At 35.9% G+C, this 20,980-nt stretch overlaps 3 protein-coding genes across 11 annotated transcripts in view; 1 reads left to right on the top strand and 2 right to left on the bottom strand.

Annotated features, from left to right (window-relative positions):
• LOC113050749 (leucine-rich repeat flightless-interacting protein 2-like) overlaps nucleotides 1-20,980 on the bottom strand; it is a 55,248-nt gene that overhangs the window by 30,146 nt on the left and 4,122 nt on the right. The window lies entirely within an intron of this gene.
• On the bottom strand, nucleotides 1,696-9,660 carry LOC113050752 (uncharacterized). 3 transcript variants are annotated; one of them, XR_003276810.1, is made up of 6 exons: nucleotides 9,570-9,660; nucleotides 9,090-9,318; nucleotides 4,633-4,775; nucleotides 3,525-3,638; nucleotides 3,196-3,403; nucleotides 1,696-2,294 (listed from the first exon to the last, which is right to left on the bottom strand). XR_003276810.1 is itself a non-coding variant. In XM_026214029.1 (4 exons), exons 1-4 carry the CDS (start codon nucleotides 4,809-4,811, stop codon nucleotides 1,830-1,832), a joined length of 966 nt encoding a protein of 321 aa, XP_026069814.1. In that variant the 5' UTR covers nucleotides 4,812-4,837; the 3' UTR covers nucleotides 1,696-1,829. The 3 variants fall into 3 exon arrangements, 1 of the variants encoding a protein (XP_026069814.1); XR_003276809.1 differs by having other exon boundaries at nucleotides 9,090-9,595; XM_026214029.1 differs by lacking the exons at nucleotides 9,090-9,318; nucleotides 9,570-9,660 and having other exon boundaries at nucleotides 4,633-4,837.
• LOC113050751 (coiled-coil domain-containing protein 106-like) lies at nucleotides 4,973-11,873 on the top strand. The gene is made up of 6 exons (XM_026214028.1): nucleotides 4,973-5,310; nucleotides 6,377-6,430; nucleotides 8,063-8,101; nucleotides 8,301-8,438; nucleotides 9,614-9,835; nucleotides 10,965-11,873. Exons 1-6 carry the CDS (start codon nucleotides 4,986-4,988, stop codon nucleotides 11,273-11,275), a joined length of 1,089 nt encoding a protein of 362 aa, XP_026069813.1. The 5' UTR covers nucleotides 4,973-4,985; the 3' UTR covers nucleotides 11,276-11,873.

Here is a 20,980-nt window from a genome sequence, read left to right as displayed (position 1 = left end):
GCTAACAACATGCTAACGACATGTTATTTACTAGTTAATCATGCTAGTCACTTGCTAATCATTCTAACAACATGTTAGTCACTTGTTAATCATGCTAACGACATGCTGGTCACTTGCCTGTCATTCTAGCAACATGCTTGTCACTTGATAATCATGATAGCAACATGCTAGTAACATGTTAATCATGCTAACAACATGCTGTTATCTTGCTAATAATGTTAAAAACATGCTAACAACATGTAATTTCGGGGGGTGGTGAAATGCTCGTTTTCACTCAATATCCTAATCTTGAGTACCTAAAGAGTAGTACTGCATCCTTCATAACTCCAAAAAGTCTTTAGTTTTATTATATTCATAAGAGAAAGAGGTAACACTTTACAATAACAGTACATGAATCATCAAATACTAATACCTGAATTAATAATTACTTGACTATGAACTAATGATGAGTTAAGACATGTATTAATCAAGAGCTAATGAAGAACTAACTTAACTATGACATGAGTCATATGAAATACTGCATGAATAACACTACCTTAATTACATGTTAGTTCCTGCATAATAGTTAATGTATTAATTAACACTTTGAGATAAACTACAGTAAACCACACGTTCTAGAAGCAAGATGTATGAAAATGACACAATTTATAAATTTGCCACCAGCTCTGTCACAAACATCAGTGAAAGACAGTGGATTTATTGCAATATTTGCGTTTAACCTAACTCATCCAACGCACAATGATGCATTCATAATTAAAAACGACTTTATCATTCGGTTTTGAGTGATTCCACTGCTGTCCTACAATAACATTAAGCAGACGCAATTTTCCAAATTGAAATCAGTTAGCATAGAGATGCTGATTATCACTTTTGTTACGTTATGGTTTGGCTTACTGTCTTTATATCAGACGTTTGTCTGGCTCTTCTTTTGGGCCACTATCGCTACTTCAAATGATCAACTTTGCTCTTACCGTTCAGTTCCTTCTCCATCCAAATGCAGCCACAGGTCCTCTTCTCTTCAACTTATTTACAAACCACAGAAAAGGACCAAATACCTGACTTAGATAAGTTGAATATGTATAGAACATGTGTAATTGATAACTTTTTAAAGATGTGCCCCACAAAGACAAATCGTGACATAATGATACATCAACAAGTCATGAATTAATGTTACTTTATGAGTAATAAATGATGAGTTAGTAATAATGTGCCCCCCAAGTAAAGTCATGACATAATGATACATCAACAAGTCATGAATTAATGTTACTTTATGAGTAATAAATGATGAGTTAGTAATAATGTGCCCCCCCAAGTAAAGTCATGACATAATGATACATCAACAAGTCATGAATTAATGTTACTTTATAAGTAATTAATCATGAGTTAGTAATAATGTGCCCCCCCAAGTAAAGTCATGACATAATGATACATCAACAAGTCATGAATTAATGTTACTTTATAAGTAATTAATCATGAGTTAGTAATAATGTGCCCCCCCAAGTAAAGTCATGACATAATGATACATCAACAAGTCATGAATTAATGTTAGTTTATGAGTTGTTAATGATTACGTAATGTGAAGTCATTATCTAAATAATCTCAATTAACATCTACAAAGGTGACTCTTATTTTGCAACAGTATATTCAAGATGATTATTTCAAGATAAATATTACCCAGCACTTAAAGCACAGAAATTAAAAAGGTAAAATACACATTTTATTAAACAAAGCTTTTAAATATCAGTGCACCTTAAATCAAGAGGACAAGTTAACTTGTATTTTACTTAAATATTACATAAAACACAATCAAAAGTTCAGTGTGTTGTCCTCTAAACAGGAAATTGATGGTGAATATCTTTTATTAGGCGCCCAAGTGGCCCCCGTTTATTTTTTTCACCAAGCCAATGAGTCCACTCTATGAGAGAGAGGTGCTCTTTTAGCATTTTCTCTGTCCTGTTCCCCCTTAGTCTCCATACACTTGTTTTGTATGTCAACCAAGCTCTTTCAAGGTGTTGTGAATGAGCTCCACTGTGTGGGTCTACAAACCACTGGGAATGGTTCACTGTAAAATGTTTGTAGCCCATATTGGCCAAAGCCCCCCGGTAGGCTCTCCACTCATCTGAAATAATGGTAGTGCCTGGACGCACATGTTTTACAACTATGGGGATTAGGTGAGGTCTTGATCTTCTTTTCACAAGCCGCAAGATTGGGTGTCTGCATTTATCCCTCACACCTAGCATGCCAAAGACCCATTTTTTTCGCCTCCATGTTGTTGATGCTCTCCCTCGTCCATACTGTAAAAAGTTAAATATTTAATTAAAAAGAGAAATACTACAATATTATGTAATTATGTTCATTTAACATGTTTAAACATACAAAAAGGTGAGAAATTAAAGGAAAATCTGCAGGAGCTTTATAAATGGCAGACCAAGAAGTATGAAGATGAAGAAAGTACATCTATCCCCATCCATCCATCATAAACATTGGGGGCTTTTCATTTGAACAACTCTCTACATTGTGAGTAAATCACCCACTGATCTTCACTCTGGGCGACTAAATGATATATAATATTAGCCAATAGGCTAATAAACTCTCAGATTTTACTCGCCAGTGAGTAAGTTGAAGGCCAAGTATAGGTTTATCACAAATATATTTTCACTTGCCGAACACTCAGATGGAGCACTTCAGAGTTTCAGGATCGGTTCTATTTTCAAGTCATCTCAATGGATGCACAGCACACCTGTATTTGATGTACCGTAAACTTTAGTGTAAAGGCGCACGAGTCATCATCACAAAGCAGAGAGCACGAAAGTCATATGTACACATGAAGAATTGACACATTACATGTAAATGATATTTTGTGTTTATTTTACTGTTAAAATAACGGAGTTCCTTTGGATTTTTCCTGCTTTAAAGAACTGACAGGTTTTCCATTATTGAGCGGAACTAAATGTGCAAACGACAATCTCATTGGCTGGCGCTCACCTATTATGGTCACTGATTTGATTTCAGCTAATCAGTTTGAAAGAATGCACACAACCTGATTAATATTCATGAATCCAGCAGCTCATTAATCATCAGTGTGTTTTACACTGTTCTTATTAGCAGAATTCATATATATTATATAGAAGCGTTCAAACGACAACAGTGGTGGGCAACTGCAGTGTGAATTTGCATAACAGGTTCTAAATTTACCTTTCGTTTATGACGGAAGTTACTTTCATCAAGAACAGCAAATTCTCGAGCACTTCCAATCATTTGTCCATGTCTTCGTCTGTATCGTTTTATAGCACAGTGGCAAACTTTCCTCATGATACGAGCCATCTTAGAGAGGGTTCTGGAACTTTTTGCAATGCCATCTTGCATCATATCAATTTGTCTAATCCGCAATCCCTGAGCAAACCTGTGAAGTACACAATGCTGACTCAGAATGGGAAAAGCAGAGTTGTTGAAATTAAAACAATCAAACTTGGAACATTGCAACATTTTACTATTCCATCTCTGCTGTCCGACAACAGACTCACCTGTAAATGAATATTAGCCAAGATGACAAGCTGAGTTTTGATCTCTCGAAGAGAGACCCGACTCGCACTGATCGGCTGGTTTTCTTGCCTCGATGACTTTTATGTCTGCACATCCTGTGATGGTGATAAATGTCAAAACATGGTTATGCAGACAACAGTATTTTACCTGGACTAAGAATGAATAAATAGTGGTAAAAAGATAAAAAATTCCCCAGAAATGAAAAGCCAATGCGTTTACTACTTCTGCAGAAGTAAAGCCCATTGCCAAAGCAGGAAGAAGCTTTTGTGCAGTCTTTTCTTTAATGCGGTCTTTGTTTCAAGTGCAAAGCTTACTACTTTCACTTTTACTTTTTAACAATTATTAATTTAATATTAAGCCTGAATGGTGTAAATGGAGCATAAAAATTATTTAGTCTTAATTTACTTTAGTATTTTTATTTTATCTGGCCACTTATATTCATCTTCCAAACAACGTTTTGTCTCATCCCAAATCACTACGGTACACTTAATGTTTGGACTATTGTAGCCTGTTCGGTCGTCACCGCTGCGGAGTAACATTAACACATACCTGCGTGGACCACCATAGACAAACTTAGAGAAGTTGCTCCGGTTAGAATGTTCTTCCGCGGGACACGTGGAGTTCTGTTTGTTAACCGTTAGAGCGCATAAAAGTTAAATAGTGCTGCTTTAAATCACTTAAAGATGGCGATTGGCGATCTAGATTCAAACACCCACGCAATCGTATCCCTGTATAACAACGATTCAGCAAGGTCTATTTCGACAGTTTCACATTGGCTGTCTCGTCGTCACACCCCTAATTAAACCAATATGCTTTCGTTACCATGCAGCACAACAACCTCATGTCAATAAGTAACTTAATGCGCGAGTCTGTTGATAGGCTTGTTCGAGATATATATATATATATATATATATATATATCTCCCCAGATCAATCTCAAGCCTTTACACCATTCTAACTACGTAGCTTGATAGAATAACGTTAATGTTAAGTTGTTTATTTAGAGAAAATATTGTTTCCTCTTTGTTAACCTATAACATCCCTAGAAATTATTTCAGCAATATGTGAACAACAAATCGGTTAAACTCACCAATGAAAACCGTCGAGATTTCGAGATGTAGCTCTCTTCATTCTCATATTATGGCCACATCTTGAGCACTTTACTCTCCTTGCTAGTAACTTTTTGCTTTGTAGCCATTTAATGAGTTTGAGTTTCCTGTTAGTTGTGGGCTTCTGAATCGAAAAAAGTAAAAATTTTGAATGCAACATTGCTGTTATTCTTTACCAAAACACACTTGACTTCATTCACGTCCATGAGCGTGCTCCTAACCAGGAAGAACCACACTTGGCGCTAATAATAAATTAATCTCGGGTCAGGTGGCACGAAAAACACCAGAGATTGCCCCGCCCATTTCCGGTGCAATATCAGAACCTGCTTCAATCATGCAGGGGGGCTTAAACATAATAAAAATTTTAACCCAGGTAAAACTTGATGGTATTGCACCGTCTTTGGAAGTATATACAAACTGGGATAACTGTAAAGATATCCAAGACGCACCAGAACTTCACGTAGGGTTTAGAGGGGGAATTACAGTAATTACAATCCAAACCATGTCCCTAATCGACGAGGACGATGGGGTGGCGCTAATCGAGCCATTAACCACCGCTTCGCGCCAACCAGCAGATCATGTGAGCAAGATGGATGAGAAAAGAAAAGCAACGCGCTGTGGGAGGAAAGTTACCAACAAATACAGCTCAGATGAATATGGTAAGTAACGTTACTTGTAACAGAGTCTTTTGTTTGGTGTAACGTTATTTTTGTAAGGCTTGCAAACTTGGGCTGCCTGGGTGGAGTGAGATTTTGGTAACTTAACTCATTGTCCCGGTTTCACAGACAAGGTTTTGAGCCTAAACCCAGTCTAAAATGCATGTGTGACCTGTTTTAAATGAAAACATCTTGCACTGACATATCTTAAATATTTCAGGGCAATTGTTTCTCTTACCAGTAATGTTTTTATTTCTAAGGCACGTTTATAAAAGGTAGTTAAAAATCCTGATTTAAATGAGGCCTAATGGCTTAATCTAAGCCATGTTTGTGAAACAATGCCTTTCTTTTTTATGTATTTAAACCTAATGCTGTTAATTTCAAATATACTTTGTTGTAACTTACTAGATGCACTTTTAAAGAAACTTTATTAATGTTTCCTGCTATTTAGATAACTACCTGATATTACATCTGATGTTATTTACTAATTGAATAACGTATTTTACTGGTTGAATTATGCAAGGTGCGGCAAAATTCTGCACAGTGTGGCAAATAGAATTTACGCTATAAACGGCATAAACCTCGTCTGTCTACAGTTTCTATTTCTAATTCGTAGTGGCCTTCACACATTTCAAAAAGCTTCAAATAGGAGCTTAATAAAATCTTTGCCCATAACAGGGATTGAAAAGTCAGCACAGATAGGCCTACTACTGAATGGTGCATTCTCTATCAACACTGAATGCAAGTTTCATTAAAAAATAACAATTTTGAACAAAAATTGAGAAAATGGCACTGTTGTCAGAGTACATCCAGACCGGATTAAGAATGATGATCAAAAAATAAGATCTTGCAGATTTATGAATGAACCACTTGTTTAAAAATGTCAAATGCTGGTGGAAAAAATCCTACCAGTAGATTTTTTTTGTTGTTGTCTTCGGTTTTGAGATTTAGTTGGCTAGCCTAATAATGTGAGATAAAGCCAAATGTTTGAGTTGGCAACCCTGTTTTCAGGTGTTTTTTTTTTTTTTTTTTTTTTTTTAATGCTGAACTATGCTTGCTTCTCCCATAGTTGTATCTGCACGCAAGAATGTTCAGACTGAAAATACATCAAACTCATCAGAAGGCAAGTAATTCAATACAATTGCTGATACTGTACATGTGTGAAGTGGGAAGTTAATTCAAACAGATATATCAAACAGTATTTTGGTATAAAAAGTATACTCCACGTATGCATAAAGTGTTTGCACATTTTCTAAATGTTTCTGTTTTTTTGTAAAACTAAAATAACAAGTAGATTTACCCTAATAACTGTGGTATGTGTAGCTATTTTCCATTACAAATATTAGCATGAAAAAATATACGTGAATGTGTAAATACCCATGTCAATTTCATAAAGACAAAGTAAAATTTAAGGGCTTTTAAAAATACATTTATGTTTATGCAAAATACAAAATAATAATGTGGCTTTCATAAAAATGTAATTGGCTTGCTCACTGAAGTTTACCCATCCAACTACCTATAATGTTATACACTACATAAAACCCATCTATTTATTTTTTATTTTTTTATCTCATAGCGTCCATTCAAGTATTCCTGAGAATGATCGAAATGTTTGTTTTATGCCACAGTTAAAACCGTTTAAAGGGGTCATATGATGTTGCTAAAAAGAACATCATTTTGTGTATTTGGTGTAATGCAATGCGTTTATGCAGTTTAAGGTTAAAAACATTATTTTCCACAATGTACATTATTGTTGCTCCTATATGCCCCGCCTTTCTGAAACAAGTCTTTTTTTTTTTTTTTTTTTTTTTTTAAAAAGCTCATTGGCCTGAAAAGTGAGGTGTGCTCTGATTGGCCAGCTATTCAGTGTGATGTGATTGGCTGAATACCTCAAGCGTGTGATGGAATTGTTATGCCCCTCACCATACAGTGATACCATGTCCCTGCACGACAACACAAAAACAATAAACCCCTTGCAAGGGCAGGCATGCATGCAGTGGGGACATAATTACTGATTATAATGACTTTTACTGTATTTTTGCATGTTGCGTATCGCGCTGCGTAAAAACAAAACCTTGTCTGCCTTAGTGATCAGAGAAACAACAAACCAGCTCTACTCTTCACTGCTCAAAAGTCACGTTTGAATCATCAGTGGCACAGTCTTTAAATATGTAAACGTACATGCAGACTGTCCTTGCAAAGTTGTAATTGCCACACTTTATAGAACCAGACAACAGCATAGTAGGCTAATCTCACAGGAAACGTTCTTTGTCCTCCACAATATGCACAGCACACATCTGAATATTTGGGTTGGACTGTTTTGGAACAGAGTTGAAATACAACTTAACCAATGATTTCTAGTTGTGTCCATTTTTTGAAGACCAAACGAAGTAGTTTCGCTTTCACAACAAAACGCACATCTCCAAGACATGACAGCAGCTGCAACAGAGAATAAAGTTCTGCCTTTTTTTGCATGAACGTTTTGGTGGCAGTATGCAAATCTTCCCATTGTGACACAAACATGTGGGGGCATGTAAGAACGAGCCGTTTTAGGTAGGAGTAATTGACCTAACTTTTATAAAGAATATAATTTCATATTTGAGACTTTAGTCTTTGAAACTAACCAAGAGCTTGTAACACTCCAAAAAGAAAGGAACATTTTAATCGCATCATATGACCCCTTTAAACTGCCTGTTTGGTCAAATGCTGCATTTTAAGTTGGTGTTTATTTTTTATTTTATTTTTTTCATTTTAGGACTTCAGCCTGCAGTACAGCAAACCAGTGAAACTGGAGGTTTGTTTTTAGCCTTTTCTACATTGACATGCGATTTTAAAAATGTGAACATTACAGGGGAAAAAATTATAATTGATGAATTTAAATTTCTCATTTAGATATATACTTTTTCACTTGGTTCACATAAATGTGTCTGTTAATGTGTAATGTAAATTATGTATCTTGAATTTGGCCTAATTTTTTATTTCTCTTTTATTAGGTGCACCCACTTTACAGATTTCTCTTGACAAAGCAAAACAGACAATCGAGATACAAAAGCAGAAGATTCTTCATCTTCAGGAAAAAGTTGACTCTCTGACCGATGACAAAAACTTTCTCAGATCAAGATTGGAGGATGGTACGTAATAGGGTCATGAACTTGCTTTAAAAACAATTCTGCCAGTCAGTATGTTGCAGTGTTTAATTAGAAATGCTTTCAGACAGGAAAATCTGTGGACCCTTAGGGTGATATTAGCCCCTTTTGCACTTGGTAGTTATAGGAATTTGGTTTTAGGAGCTAGCCACCAGGGAGGACTAGAATTCATCAGACTATGTTCACTATTTAGAACTAAATGTTCCTCTAGTCTAGGGCAGTGGTTCTCGAACCTCTCCATGGAGTACCCCTAGCACCGCACATTTTGTATCTCTCCCTATATGTGACACATCCACTTCAGGTCTTGCAGACTCCACTTTGAGCTGATGAGTTGAATCAGGTATGATAGACGAGAGAGACATATAAATTGTACAGGGCTGGAGGTAATCCAGGACAGGTTTGAGAACCACTGCCCAAGGGCCATTTTGCTTAGTTGTATTCTTAGTTGCGCTCCAAAGTGACCCAAGCCGTAATTGTTGTGACACTTGACAGCACTATGAAAGCCAGAGCCTGAGCACATGGCACTCCCATTCTCTTCATTAGTTTACTATCAGTTTAACAGTCCTGTCTAATATGTTATTAGATAGAACTCATATACAAATAAAGTAGTCAGTATATGAAAAAGTATGTGTTTACCGTGTGTTTGATGTCCAGTGTTGCTAGCTGAGCAGAAATAGATAATCATGTTTCACTCGGTCACCTCAAACTTGCGTTGGATTTTATCCTGAAGCCAAGGTTGAGAAGTCCATCTATCACTGTTTTTCATGTTTGTAGTTAGTTCAGCCAATCAGCTTACACTTATGTCACTGGTAGTTCCTGTTGTGCTGGGTTAGACCCTACACTTAAGTAGGGTCATTCCACGTTCCTGCAGTGCGAACACGCCAAAAAGTGGGTACTCCTGCCAATAGTCATAGGAACTATAAAAGGTTCTTCTAGTGCGAAAGCCCCTATTCCCCAATGCCAAACTGTAATCAGTGTGATATTAGAGTAACAAATGCCCTATCAAAGACTGGTTGCTAAAGGTTATTGATAAGGTCATCCCTCTTTTTTTGCATTTGAGACATTAAAAATCTCTTTCTAAATTAACTGTGGTTTAAAAAAAAATGTATTCTTTACCTGTGGTTTTGTTCTACACCTTTTTTATTTGTTCTTTGTCATAGCCCTTCTGAGGCATGAAGCAGTTATCTCGCCTAGACAGGCACTGACTGCATCTTCATCCACTACTGCTGCATCACAGGAGAATGAGTCCAGTGATGAATCTTCAGACTCCTCAGAATCTTCAGATTCATCAGAATCTGAACCAAGAGCAAAGAGGAAGAAAAAGGATAAAAAGCGAAAAAACAAGAAGAAATCCAAGAAACTGAAGTTTGATTTTAGGAGAGGTATGTTTATTCTATCAAAAGTATTAAAAGGTAAAGTTCATCCAGAAGTGAAAATTGTCAAGGTTTTAAGTGAATAACCAGAGAATATCTCATCGCATCTGCTTTTTGGAGAAAGTGTTAAACTTTATATTGCACCTTTTAAAGGTTGCATCTAAAGACAAACAAATAATATCTTTTTTATCTTTTAATATCTTTTAACAAAATAGAAACAGCAAAACAAATTTAAGAGAAAGTATTTAATAACAAACAAACGGAATATTCACTTGTATGCCAGCCTGAAAAAATAAGTTTTAAGTGAAGATTTAAAAACACCAAGAGTCCACATGACTGATCTCAGTGGGAAGAGAATTAGTTTTTGAGCCACAGAAGAAACAGCCTGATCACTCACAGAACGTAAAGAGTAAAAAAAAAACCTGAATCAGAAGAGTGGAGATTTCGTCTAGGGGTGTAGACCGTTAAAAGTTCAGACAGGTATTTTGGTGCTGAACCATGTAAGGCCTTGTAGGCAAGCATGATGGCAATATGGACTGAACGTGATCTCTATGGGTATTTAAAGGTACACCATGTCACTTTTGGTGCTCTAGCAGTTCATAAAACTGCATGCATCTCGTAGAATAACATTGTAACCAGAGATAGTTCTGTGTTTGTCAGTGACGAGTCATGCAGGTACTGGGCTCCTCCACAGAGGTTGGCATCCTGCTCTGTCTATAGTAGTCAGAACACAAGTACTCAACTTTAGTGATAAATGTACCGTAGTGATAAGACAAAAAACATAGTTTGGAAGATGGATTCATGATGTAGTTGCTGATTTAATACAGTAGGTACATTTTTTTTTTTTTTTTTACAAAAAAAGTGCCACATTGTGTACCTTAAAGGTAATCTGCTATAAGGTGATCATTGTTTATCCTCATTTTAATAACTCTGTTTAATAAAGCACACACAAATGATCTTAACAGAAAGCGATCCAACCTGTTTTACAAGAGAGTTAAGTTTATCATAACCACATTTTGTTCTTTTTTGTCTTTTCTTAAAGCAATAGCACAAACCAAAATAATTATCATTATTAATATAATTTACTCACCTTCATGTTGTATCAAACTCTTAAAACATTCTTCTTTCTTCTTCCTAGTAAGAACCCCTGAAGACTCCATCAAACGCTACCACAAAGTGTTACAACTGGTAAATGGTGGTTTAAGTAAAGCTGAAGCCTACAACAAAATGAATGTTGACAGAAATACGATTGTGATGCAAGCACCCATTGCTGAGTTGGCAATTGCAAATCCTGAGGAGTACAAAGCTATGAGAGCAACCTTTAAAAAGGGAGAAAGCATCCAAAAATTTGCTGGTAGCTGTCTTGCACGGTGCCTTGCTCAGCCTAATGTAGACATGATAAAAAAATTGAAAGAGAGCAGTGCCATTCTTGACATCTCAAAGAAGTGAGGTATATATTGTTGCCTAAAGGGATAGTTCACCCAAAAATGAAAAATGTCATTTACTCGCACTCAAGTAGTTCCAAACCTGTAGGAGTTTCTTTCCCCTTCTGTACACAAAGGAAACTATTTGGAAGAATGTTTGCAACCAAGCAGATCTTGGGCAACACTTACTGCCGTAGTAGGAAAATAAAACTATGATCGTAAATGGGGGACGAGATCTGCTTGGTTGCAAACATTCTTCCAAATAGTTTCCTTTGTGTACAGAAGGGGAAAGAAACTCCTACAGGTTTGGAACTACTTGAGTGCGAGTAAATGACAATTTTTATTTTTGGGTGTGGCATCCCTTTAATATTGTTAAAAAAATGTATGTTAATGCAAAACATCAAAAAAAAAAAAAGTTTATAATGTTACTGTTGGTTAGTGAACATTTCTTCAAACACAATTTTAAATCCTGATTTTATTTTAACATTGGTATGTAACCTCTTCAAATTTTATGTTGAGTTTTTTGTAAAGTAACATACAAGTAATACACAACTTATGCCTCTTGATTTAAGGTGCACTATTTAAAAGCTTTGTTAAATAAAAGGTGTGTTTTACCCTTTTCATTTCTGTGCTTTTATTTTTTTATTTTTTTAAGTGCTGGTCATTATGCATCATTATCATCTTGGATATTTTGGTGCAACATAAGATTATTTCACGTTATTACTAACTCCTCATTAATTACTTATAAAGTAACATTAATTCATGACTTGTTGATGTATCATTATGTCATGACTTTACTTGGGGGGGCACATTATTACTAACTCATGATTAATTACTTATAAAGTAACATTAATTCATGACTTGTTGATGTATCATTATGTCATGACTTTACTTGGGGGGGCACATTATTACTAACTCATCATTTATTACTCATAAAGTAACATTAATTCATGACTTGTTGATGTATCATTATGTCATGACTTTACTTGGGGGGGCACATTATTACTAACTCATGATTAATTACTTATAAAGTAACATTAATTCATGACTTGTTGATGTATCATTATGTCATGACTTTACTTGGGGGGGCACATTATTACTAACTCATCATTTATTACTCATAAAGTAACATTAATTCATGACTTGTTGATGTATCATTATGTCATGACTTTACTTGGGGGGGCACATTATTACTAACTCATCATTTATTACTCATAAAGTAACATTAATTCATGACTTGTTGATGTATCATTATGTCACGATTTGTCTTTGTGGGGCACATCTTTAAAAAGTTATCAATTACACATGTTCTATACATATTCAACTTATCTAAGTCAGGTATTTGGTCCTTTTCTGTGGTTTGTAAATAAGTTGAAGAGAAGAGGACCTGTGGCTGCATTTGGATGGAGAAGGAACTGAACGGTAAGAGCAAAGTTGATCATTTGAAGTAGCGATAGTGGCCCAAAAGAAGAGCCAGACAAACGTCTGATATAAAGACAGTAAGCCAAACCATAACGTAACAAAAGTGATAATCAGCATCTCTATGCTAACTGATTTCAATTTGGAAAATTGCGTCTGCTTAATGTTATTGTAGGACAGCAGTGGAATCACTCAAAACCGAATGATAAAGTCGTTTTTAATTATGAATGCATCATTGTGCGTTGGATGAGTTAGGTTAAACGCAAATATTGCAATAAATCCACTGTCTTTCACTGATGTTTGTGACAGAGCTGGTGGCAAATTTATAAATTGTGTCATTTTCATACATCTTGCTTCTAGAACGTGTGGTTTACTGTAGTTTATCTCAAAGTGTTAATTAATACATTAACTATTATGCAGGAACTAACATGTAATTAAGGTAGTGTTATTCATGCAGTATTTCATATGACTCATGTCATAGTTAAGTTAGTTCTTCATTAGCTCTTGATTAATACATGTCTTAACTCATCATTAGTTCATAGTCAAGTAATTATTAATTCAGGTATTAGTATTTGATGATTCATGTACTGTTATTGTAAAGTGTTACCGAGAAAGATAGTCTCTAGTCTGTACAGATTTTTCCCGGAAAAACACGATCCGCTGGAAGCGTGACGTGTGGGCGGAGCTAAAGAATCACGAGCATGAGTAAGCTTTTGCGTTGAGAGCGTTTGGAAGCTGTGACAATACCGTGAGGAAAAAAACATCCAAAACAAACCATGGCTAACAGTCAGATTCAGCGTATATTTATGATCCAGAACCAGATCCAGAGGCTGAAATTTAACAAGAGCAGCATCAGCAATGACTACAGCAGGACGTCTCTATGTGGTATGTACTGAAACTGTATATATTTGCTTAGCATTTTGGAAAATGACTAAGTTCCACTTTATGTCGTCTATTTTTTTTTTTTAAGCTGTAACGTTACATGTGGAAAGTGCAGTTTGATGCCAACATCGCATGTTGTTTACTTGATGTGCTTACGCGCCGATAGCTAAGTTAACAACACAGAGATATTTGAAGCAGTTTTACTCACCCCCTGCGGTTCCAACACACGATCGTGACCCTTTAATGTTTAAATAAACATAAAATGACCCAAACATATCTAGTGTGTACAGACAACAACCGACAAAGAACTGTTTAAACAAAGAAACTTAAATATATAACATACTCAAATATGTACAGCAATGATGATTAAATTCATGTCCATAGTAACAAACAAATGATGGGAATGTTGATAAAGACAACAGGAAATCTTTGCTTTTAGTATACTAAAATCATGTTAATATTCCAGGTGACACCATGATTATTATGGGAATATTTTGTAAAAGAAAATTAACAGAAAATGAATAACCCAGCCAGTCAATTAGAAAAGACAAGAGATCCCAACCACAGCTTGAGAAATATAAACCCAAAAGTTTCCAGAATGTCTGCTGAAATACTGCACCAATAAAGAATGGTCAGTCTAAACACATCCACATGCCAGTGGACTCCACAGGTCAAAACCCTTTGATCAGTAATTCAGCATGAGACACATGTGTATGTGATAAACTGGTGCCTTATCGGTCATCCCAGACTTGTGTACATTCTCCACTTTAGACCAGTGCTTTTTGTTGGTTTTGTGTGTTAGTGGAAAACTAAACGGCAGAGAAAAAAACATTATTACTGCTATTGCAATAGTCAGCTTTTTTAATTATGAAAGGCTTTGGCTTCACTGATTGTCGCAGCTGTCTCACATAAGTGATTTCTAATGCACTAAATCTGCTCTCAGACATACTCTACTAAAAAGAAAAAAGAAAGCAGTCAATCAAGTGCAATCAATCTTTGTTTTCTTTATTGGCCCGATTCCCTCACTGGGGAAGCTATATTTTGAGCTTTAATGTTTAGTTTCTGGTTTCGTTAAACATTGCGTAAAAACAGACTATAAGTCACTGCTATTAGAGGGATTTGAGGTTCTGTGAGGAGAAAACAGAGTGCCTGTCCTAGATCAAGAAAGAGTGTGGCAGAATCTGACAGATGTTGCTTTCCTCCTCAGCTGTGTCAGGACCCCACAGGCCTCCCTATGGAACCAAAAGGAACTAGATTCTTTCTGTGCCAGGAAAAAGATCAACTCTGCGAACTCACATAAGAGCAAAGGGACAGTTCAGTGCTATAGTGCAAACACTACAATTCAAAAGTTCGGGGTATTAAAGAAGATTTTTTTTCAACAAGGACATGGAAGTAAAGACATTAATACAAAGAAAATCAGTTTAAAAAAATCTAATAATGCTGAAAAAAGATGATGATGTCTGCTGAAAATTCAACTTTACTACCAAAGGAATAAATAAAACCTCAAATATATTGAAATATAAGACAGTTGTTAATAATCTTCCACAAAATTACTCTTCAATATATTTCTGTATAGGAAATTTCTGTTTGGGAATTTTTACTGTGTGTGTGTGTGCATCCACATGCAGTTACAGTAAAGGATCATTTATTTATACATAAGTTTATTACAATGTGTAAAGTGAGAAATGCAGCGCGCTTTTGTCTATAATTCAAGGTCAAGTGATTCTTAATAACTAATTATTTTTAACTAAATAAACTCGCACAGTAAGTGAATCATTCAGAACCATTAATGAGTTTACAACTGACTCCCTCAATGAACCAAGACATTTTACAGTTATTTTGATTCTAAATGAAAATTGTAACCTGACACTTTTTTCCCCAAATGGGCCGAAATATTCTTTGATAACCGCTATATTTATATGGCACAAATACAAAAGAGAAAGCGAAAGTCAATCAAAGTTTGTTAATGGTACAATTTGTAAGATTTTTTGTAGTAAAATATCCAAAAACCACTAGGCTAGTGTTATATTTTGTCCAGCTGATTACTAACAATAGCTCTGTTTTCAACTACTTGTAAATCATGAGAAAATTCCTATTCTAAACAGTGACACGGGGCATTGCAGTCGCCTGTCAATGACGTTAGTTACCCTTTGTTACCGACTTTACTGATGTAGAAACTCAAACCACGCGATTGTTATTGTTTTGGTAGTGCGCCCTCTCGTGGCAGGTCCTACAACCTGAACCTTTAATACTATATTTATTATATAATTATATAATTTTTATTCATGCAACCATACATATTTCCCGTGTTATTTTCAGATAGTCAAGATTACAAAAGACAATACCTGTCAGTCAACTCCAGTGGCGCAGATGGTAAAGCATGTGTTATACATACTGTGACGTGATCGACCCAGGTTTGAATCTACCTTTTGCCAAAGAATTTCCTCCCTTTTCAAATTTAAAATCACATCAGAAAATAATTTACAGTATTTTCAACGAAAATTAAGTAAATAAGCAAAAAGTTAGTGTAGGGTTGGTGTAGGGAGGGCTTTATTGTCACAATAAGGTGGCATCCATTAAATTAGGCTCAACGAGTTATTATTGCATACTCTAATATAATGTACTACAATACTGAGGTGCAAATACTTGCCACTATTTGCAGAAAGTAGTATAAATAGCAGAAAATCATGCTATTTTAACATATAAGTAGAATATAAGTAGAATCTATATATATTAGCACTTAGTGTAAATAAGCATATCACAAAATAAATGCTGCTATTTTGCCTTTTTGGATAACTGCCAAATTAATGCCAGCGATGCAATGTTGCAAGATGTTGATATTAAAATAAACAAAAACCTTTAAATAAATAAAATAAACCAATATTATTCCAAATATTTTGGAAATTAGAAAAGATAAAGTTATTGCTGACCCTAAACCGCAACTTACTAGTTTATTAACTTTCTAAAGTGTAAAATTTTGTGGAAAAACAAGTCAAATGCATATAATAGCTGGATCTGGCAAAACAGAGGCTGCATCTTGCGTTCTCGCTCACAACAGTCTGAAGACTCGTTCACTTCGGCAGCGTCTGGCAGCGATTATTTTCATACCACGGACAATAAACATTCTGAATTATACATGCAGACATTCATATGTGGAGTTTAGCAGCAAATGAGTCAATCAGAGAACAAATTTTATTTTCAAACATGAAAATGTTTTACCGAGTTCCAGACCTCAGTGACCTCATAGTTGGCTACAGCCATGACGGTAGCCCATACTCAGAATTGGTGCTCTACATTTAACCCATCCAAGTGCACCCACAAAGCAGTGAGAAGTGGACACACACCCAGAGCATTGGGAAGCTATAGATCCAGAGCCCAGGGAGCAACTAGGGCACTTCAGCCAAGAGTATTGAGGGAGGAAGAGAGCATTGTTCGTTCACTCCCCCCCCCCCACCTGTACAACTCCTGCCAGCACCAAGAATCGAACCAGCGACCTTCTGGTAACTAGTCCAGCTCTCTAACCATTAGGCCACAGCTGCCCCATCAAACAGTTATGTAACTAAAACTTATTTTACCTTGTAAATTGTTTTTGGAGCTGAGGTTCTACAACAGACACATTGGTGCTTATCATATTTTGCTATGTGAAGCAAGATGTCTGTCATAATCCAACAAGCCACATAAACAGTATTAGGACGAATTTAATATTCATATATTAAAGAATAATCATTAATCAAGTGCTTGTAGTTAAGAAGAGAAAAGACTTTAGAATGTAATGTTTTCAGACTTTAATTGTTTGTGCATATGTTTGCATTTGCAAATCTCTTCCAACCTTTCACAAAGGTCCAAGAAGGAAGAGATGTATAATTGATTCAAATTGCCACAGTGGAACTAATGAATATCTGAGATCAAACTCATGAATGGCAACCCCATGTGAATTAACTTTAACTCGCACTTTTTCTATTAGGCAATCCAGTAACAAAATCACAAAGCCTTGATACACCCTTAATCTATTTGTAGAGAACTCCTAGCACGGCAACACTGAGTCACTTTGATATGAAGTCCACATGGCAGAAATGAAGTAGGCAGTTGTTGTTCAGGCCATTTTAACTTACACTCTTGATGTCTTTGGAGACCATGAGCACATCTAGCATTAGGCTCCAAAGCAAACAAGCCTGCACCTCACAAGCATATTTAACATATGTGGCTCGGAGCAAGAATGCCAAATTAACTTTGCATAGGGACTGATGGAACAAACAATAAGAAACAATAAGTTCCTCCTCCTCCACAGTCTTGCGGAGAGGTTCATTTGAATATCAAGTATGCTGACTTACACTACACCCAGATCACAAATGTGTGTGTGCGTTAGCATGGACTGAAAATGGAGAGAGTCAACAGGACAGAAAATTAACAATAAATTAATAATATATAATAATAAAATTAATAATAAACAAGTTGCGTTAAAATGTGTTTATAAGAGATGATAATAAAGATTAATTTGGCAAACTTCCTTATACGGTTTTCTTTTCAAATAGTTATTCTTTCAACACATTTATTTTTCTTCAATGCAGTGCAGAATTTATATATTCTTTATTATTATAAATTAAAGACAAGCTCATCACAGAAAAACTGAATTCAAATTTAAATTGTATTAAACACATTTTTGAATAAATGAACAGTAAAAATAAGTGTCATGTCATTAACACGATTATTGCTTGTGGAAAACAGCCAGTAAATATTTTCACATTTATAAAATGAACGTTTGTTTAAATTTACTACTGATTATTGTTGGAGATGAGTATGTGTGTCATCTAGAAATGCATTAATTGTGTACACTTTTAGCATTTTAAAGAGCTTACTAAGGTGCCTGGATCCCAGTTGTCAAGTTCCTCTGCAACTAAGCACTCCGAACTGGCCTGCAAAATGGGAAATTGCACTGACCAATTTGCGTTCAGCTCTAAAGTTGTCATTTTATTTGTGGCAGTACATGATTTGCATAATTATGTTGGTAAATCAGACAATAAAATAACACAGTTAGCAAATAAACTATCCTTAAACGATGTGGTTATATAAACTGCTTTGACAGTAATTCTGAGTAAATGTAATACACAGTTATAGGGAACGAGTTGTTTTTGTTTTCCAGGTGACAGTGCATAAGATTAGACGTCATGGAGAGTACCTCCAGACTAATCTGCCCATAACGCATCACTTCCTGCCTGCTCCTCACCTCAGTCTACTTAATTGCAGGCTTACTGCAACAACCCCCACTCCACACACACACACGCTCACAATGGCCTCAGTGTTGCCAGATAGGAAAAAAGTTAACTGTCAAAAGAATGTGATAGAATGTTACTGCCATGTCAATCAAGGCGTTGATAAGGACCATTTTTAACTTAATGATGATGACAAAATAATACAAAAAGTATACATTTCACAAAAAAAATAATAATAATAATAATCAGGGCAAATACATTAAAGAGAATTATAAAATATGACTAAAATATGCATTCAGGGACTATGTCAAAATGACAATCAAGAAATTTAACGATACCCTTAAAAAAAAAAAAAACGTGGATCTTTTTCAATGTCAGCAGTCAGAAAGTTTAAATGCAAAAAGTGCCCAATATAAGAGATCAGAATAAGCACAGTAATAATCAGGTAATTCATGTGTAATTCATTGATACATACTGTATGATAATCCAACCATAAAAAATTAACAACAACAGTAATACGTTTTCCTTTGTGTTGCACTTCAACTTCAGACAGAACTAAAGGAAGTATTTCATGAAGTACATATTGCAGAACATAACACAGATCTTGGCACAATCCCAAATTCAGATTAGATTTTGATTAAATTATTCAACTGTGCTCTGATTTACGATTTAACTTATATTTAGGCCACTTTGGCATTGTGATCACTTGAATATACAGTTATACATTAGAAATCTGATCCCCTTTCGTCCTAAAAACCCATCAACTCATGCATCATCATGGCTGACTGAAGTGTGGCAGGCAACATCAGCATCAGCCAAATCTGCAGTGGTTGTGTGTGTACTGTATGTTAGGTAACGTCATGAATACTGACTGGATGCAGTACATGCACACTTGAGTTTTGTTTGTTAGCCAATTAGTCTATACAATTTAGATGTCTGAAAAACACTAAACTGATCCCAAACCAGCCCAAATTTTGTCCATCCACCCAAATAGATTTTTACCCGCACAATCAAATTCAAAACAACCCAATCTGGCAGCATTCAATGTCCTAAAACATCGACTTTGCCTCCCACTGCACCACAGAGAGCAGAATAGACTGATATACTGTATGACCCTGCATGACTAAAACTGCCTCTGCATTCCTGGCACTTCATGCTGGAGTTCTTTCTCTGTTAAACTGACATCAGTACCCCTGAAAGGGAATACATTTCAGATGGCTGTGGAGTCCCAATGAAAGCAGCTAAAATGATGAACAGTAGTGAGGTTCCTAGAGGGGCGATTAACACAGGATGTTGTGGAGAGGCTTAAAGGATGCAGGTCAGTGGGTGATGGCTGGCCAGTCTGTTGCTGCAGTGGAGCAAGGGCTAAATACACTTTTTCTACTAGGTCAGCTAATTCCCTCCCCCCAATGAGCCAAAAAAACACACCTTTTCCTCCACAAACCCAACTTTTCTGCAACAATAACTCAATAATATTCACAAGTTCCCGAATGTGATCCTAAACCTTTGCGGTCTACCTCCAAATCCACACATTGCTGATGTAATGTTGCATCAGCTGTCTGTCAAAAGTTTGCTTGAGCCTGCATCAGTGCTTCTGCTAGAGATCCTTAAAATATCCAATTGGACGTTCCATGGTCTCACAGGCACATGAGCCATGGCAGGTCTGCAAAACCATATCAAGAGCACCATTTGAAATATAGACGTTTACACCCTTAAAGGCTTTCTGCTTCGTGTCTCAGGAGTCGGAAAATACAGGGGCAGTAAGTGGAAAAAGAGACGAATGTGAACGAAGTCCAAAGTTCCAATGGAATCCACATGTTGTGACTGAAGTAGATGTTAAATTTGGATCATGAGATGTGATTTGTGCTTCTGTGCAACTAAAACACAGTGAAGTGAAATGGCCTCTCTGAATATTTTTACGCAATGTTCTTTGTTCTGATTTAACAAATGTTTTAATTTTTCCCTTAATAGCACATTGGCTAATGCATCATCATCCTGCACATACTAAACTTATTATGATAATGTTACAATTTGAAAATGCATGCACATTGTTCTTGTTTTGATTCAGCACTGGCTGTAGCAATAGCTCCAGGCATAATTTGCTCAAATTTACAGTGCCCAAATATGGGTAGACCCCTCTCCCCTGGTCCCAGTAAAGGACCTCAGAGTCAACCAACCTCCCCATGCTAGTTTGTACCATTTTACTGACTGTAATGTGA

The sequence above is a fragment of the Carassius auratus genome, chromosome 31, assembly GCF_003368295.1.
Source record: "Carassius auratus strain Wakin chromosome 31, ASM336829v1, whole genome shotgun sequence".
In the NCBI taxonomy this organism is placed as follows: Eukaryota; Metazoa; Chordata; class Actinopteri; order Cypriniformes; family Cyprinidae; genus Carassius; species Carassius auratus.
This window is presented reverse-complemented; position numbering and strand designations above follow the sequence as displayed.

Excerpts from the sequence above, each read along its gene's own strand:
- LOC113050752 (XM_026214029.1), bottom strand. The coding sequence starts at position 4,811 with ATGTTGCATTCAAAATTTTTACTTTTTTCGATTCAGAAGCCCACAACT. Across the intron at positions 3,404-3,524 it reads TGGCTAATATTCATTTACAG|GTTTGCTCAGGGATTGCGGA; the intron begins GTGAGTCTGTTG and ends TGTACTTCACAG. Across the intron at positions 2,295-3,195 it reads ACTTCCGTCATAAACGAAAG|TATGGACGAGGGAGAGCATC; the intron begins GTAAATTTAGAA and ends AACTTTTTACAG.
- LOC113050751 (XM_026214028.1), top strand. The coding sequence starts at position 4,986 with ATGCAGGGGGGCTTAAACATAATAAAAATTTTAACCCAGGTAAAACTT. Across the intron at positions 6,431-8,062 it reads TACATCAAACTCATCAGAAG|GACTTCAGCCTGCAGTACAG; the intron begins GCAAGTAATTCA and ends TTTTCATTTTAG. Across the intron at positions 9,836-10,964 it reads GAAGTTTGATTTTAGGAGAG|TAAGAACCCCTGAAGACTCC; the intron begins GTATGTTTATTC and ends TCTTCTTCCTAG.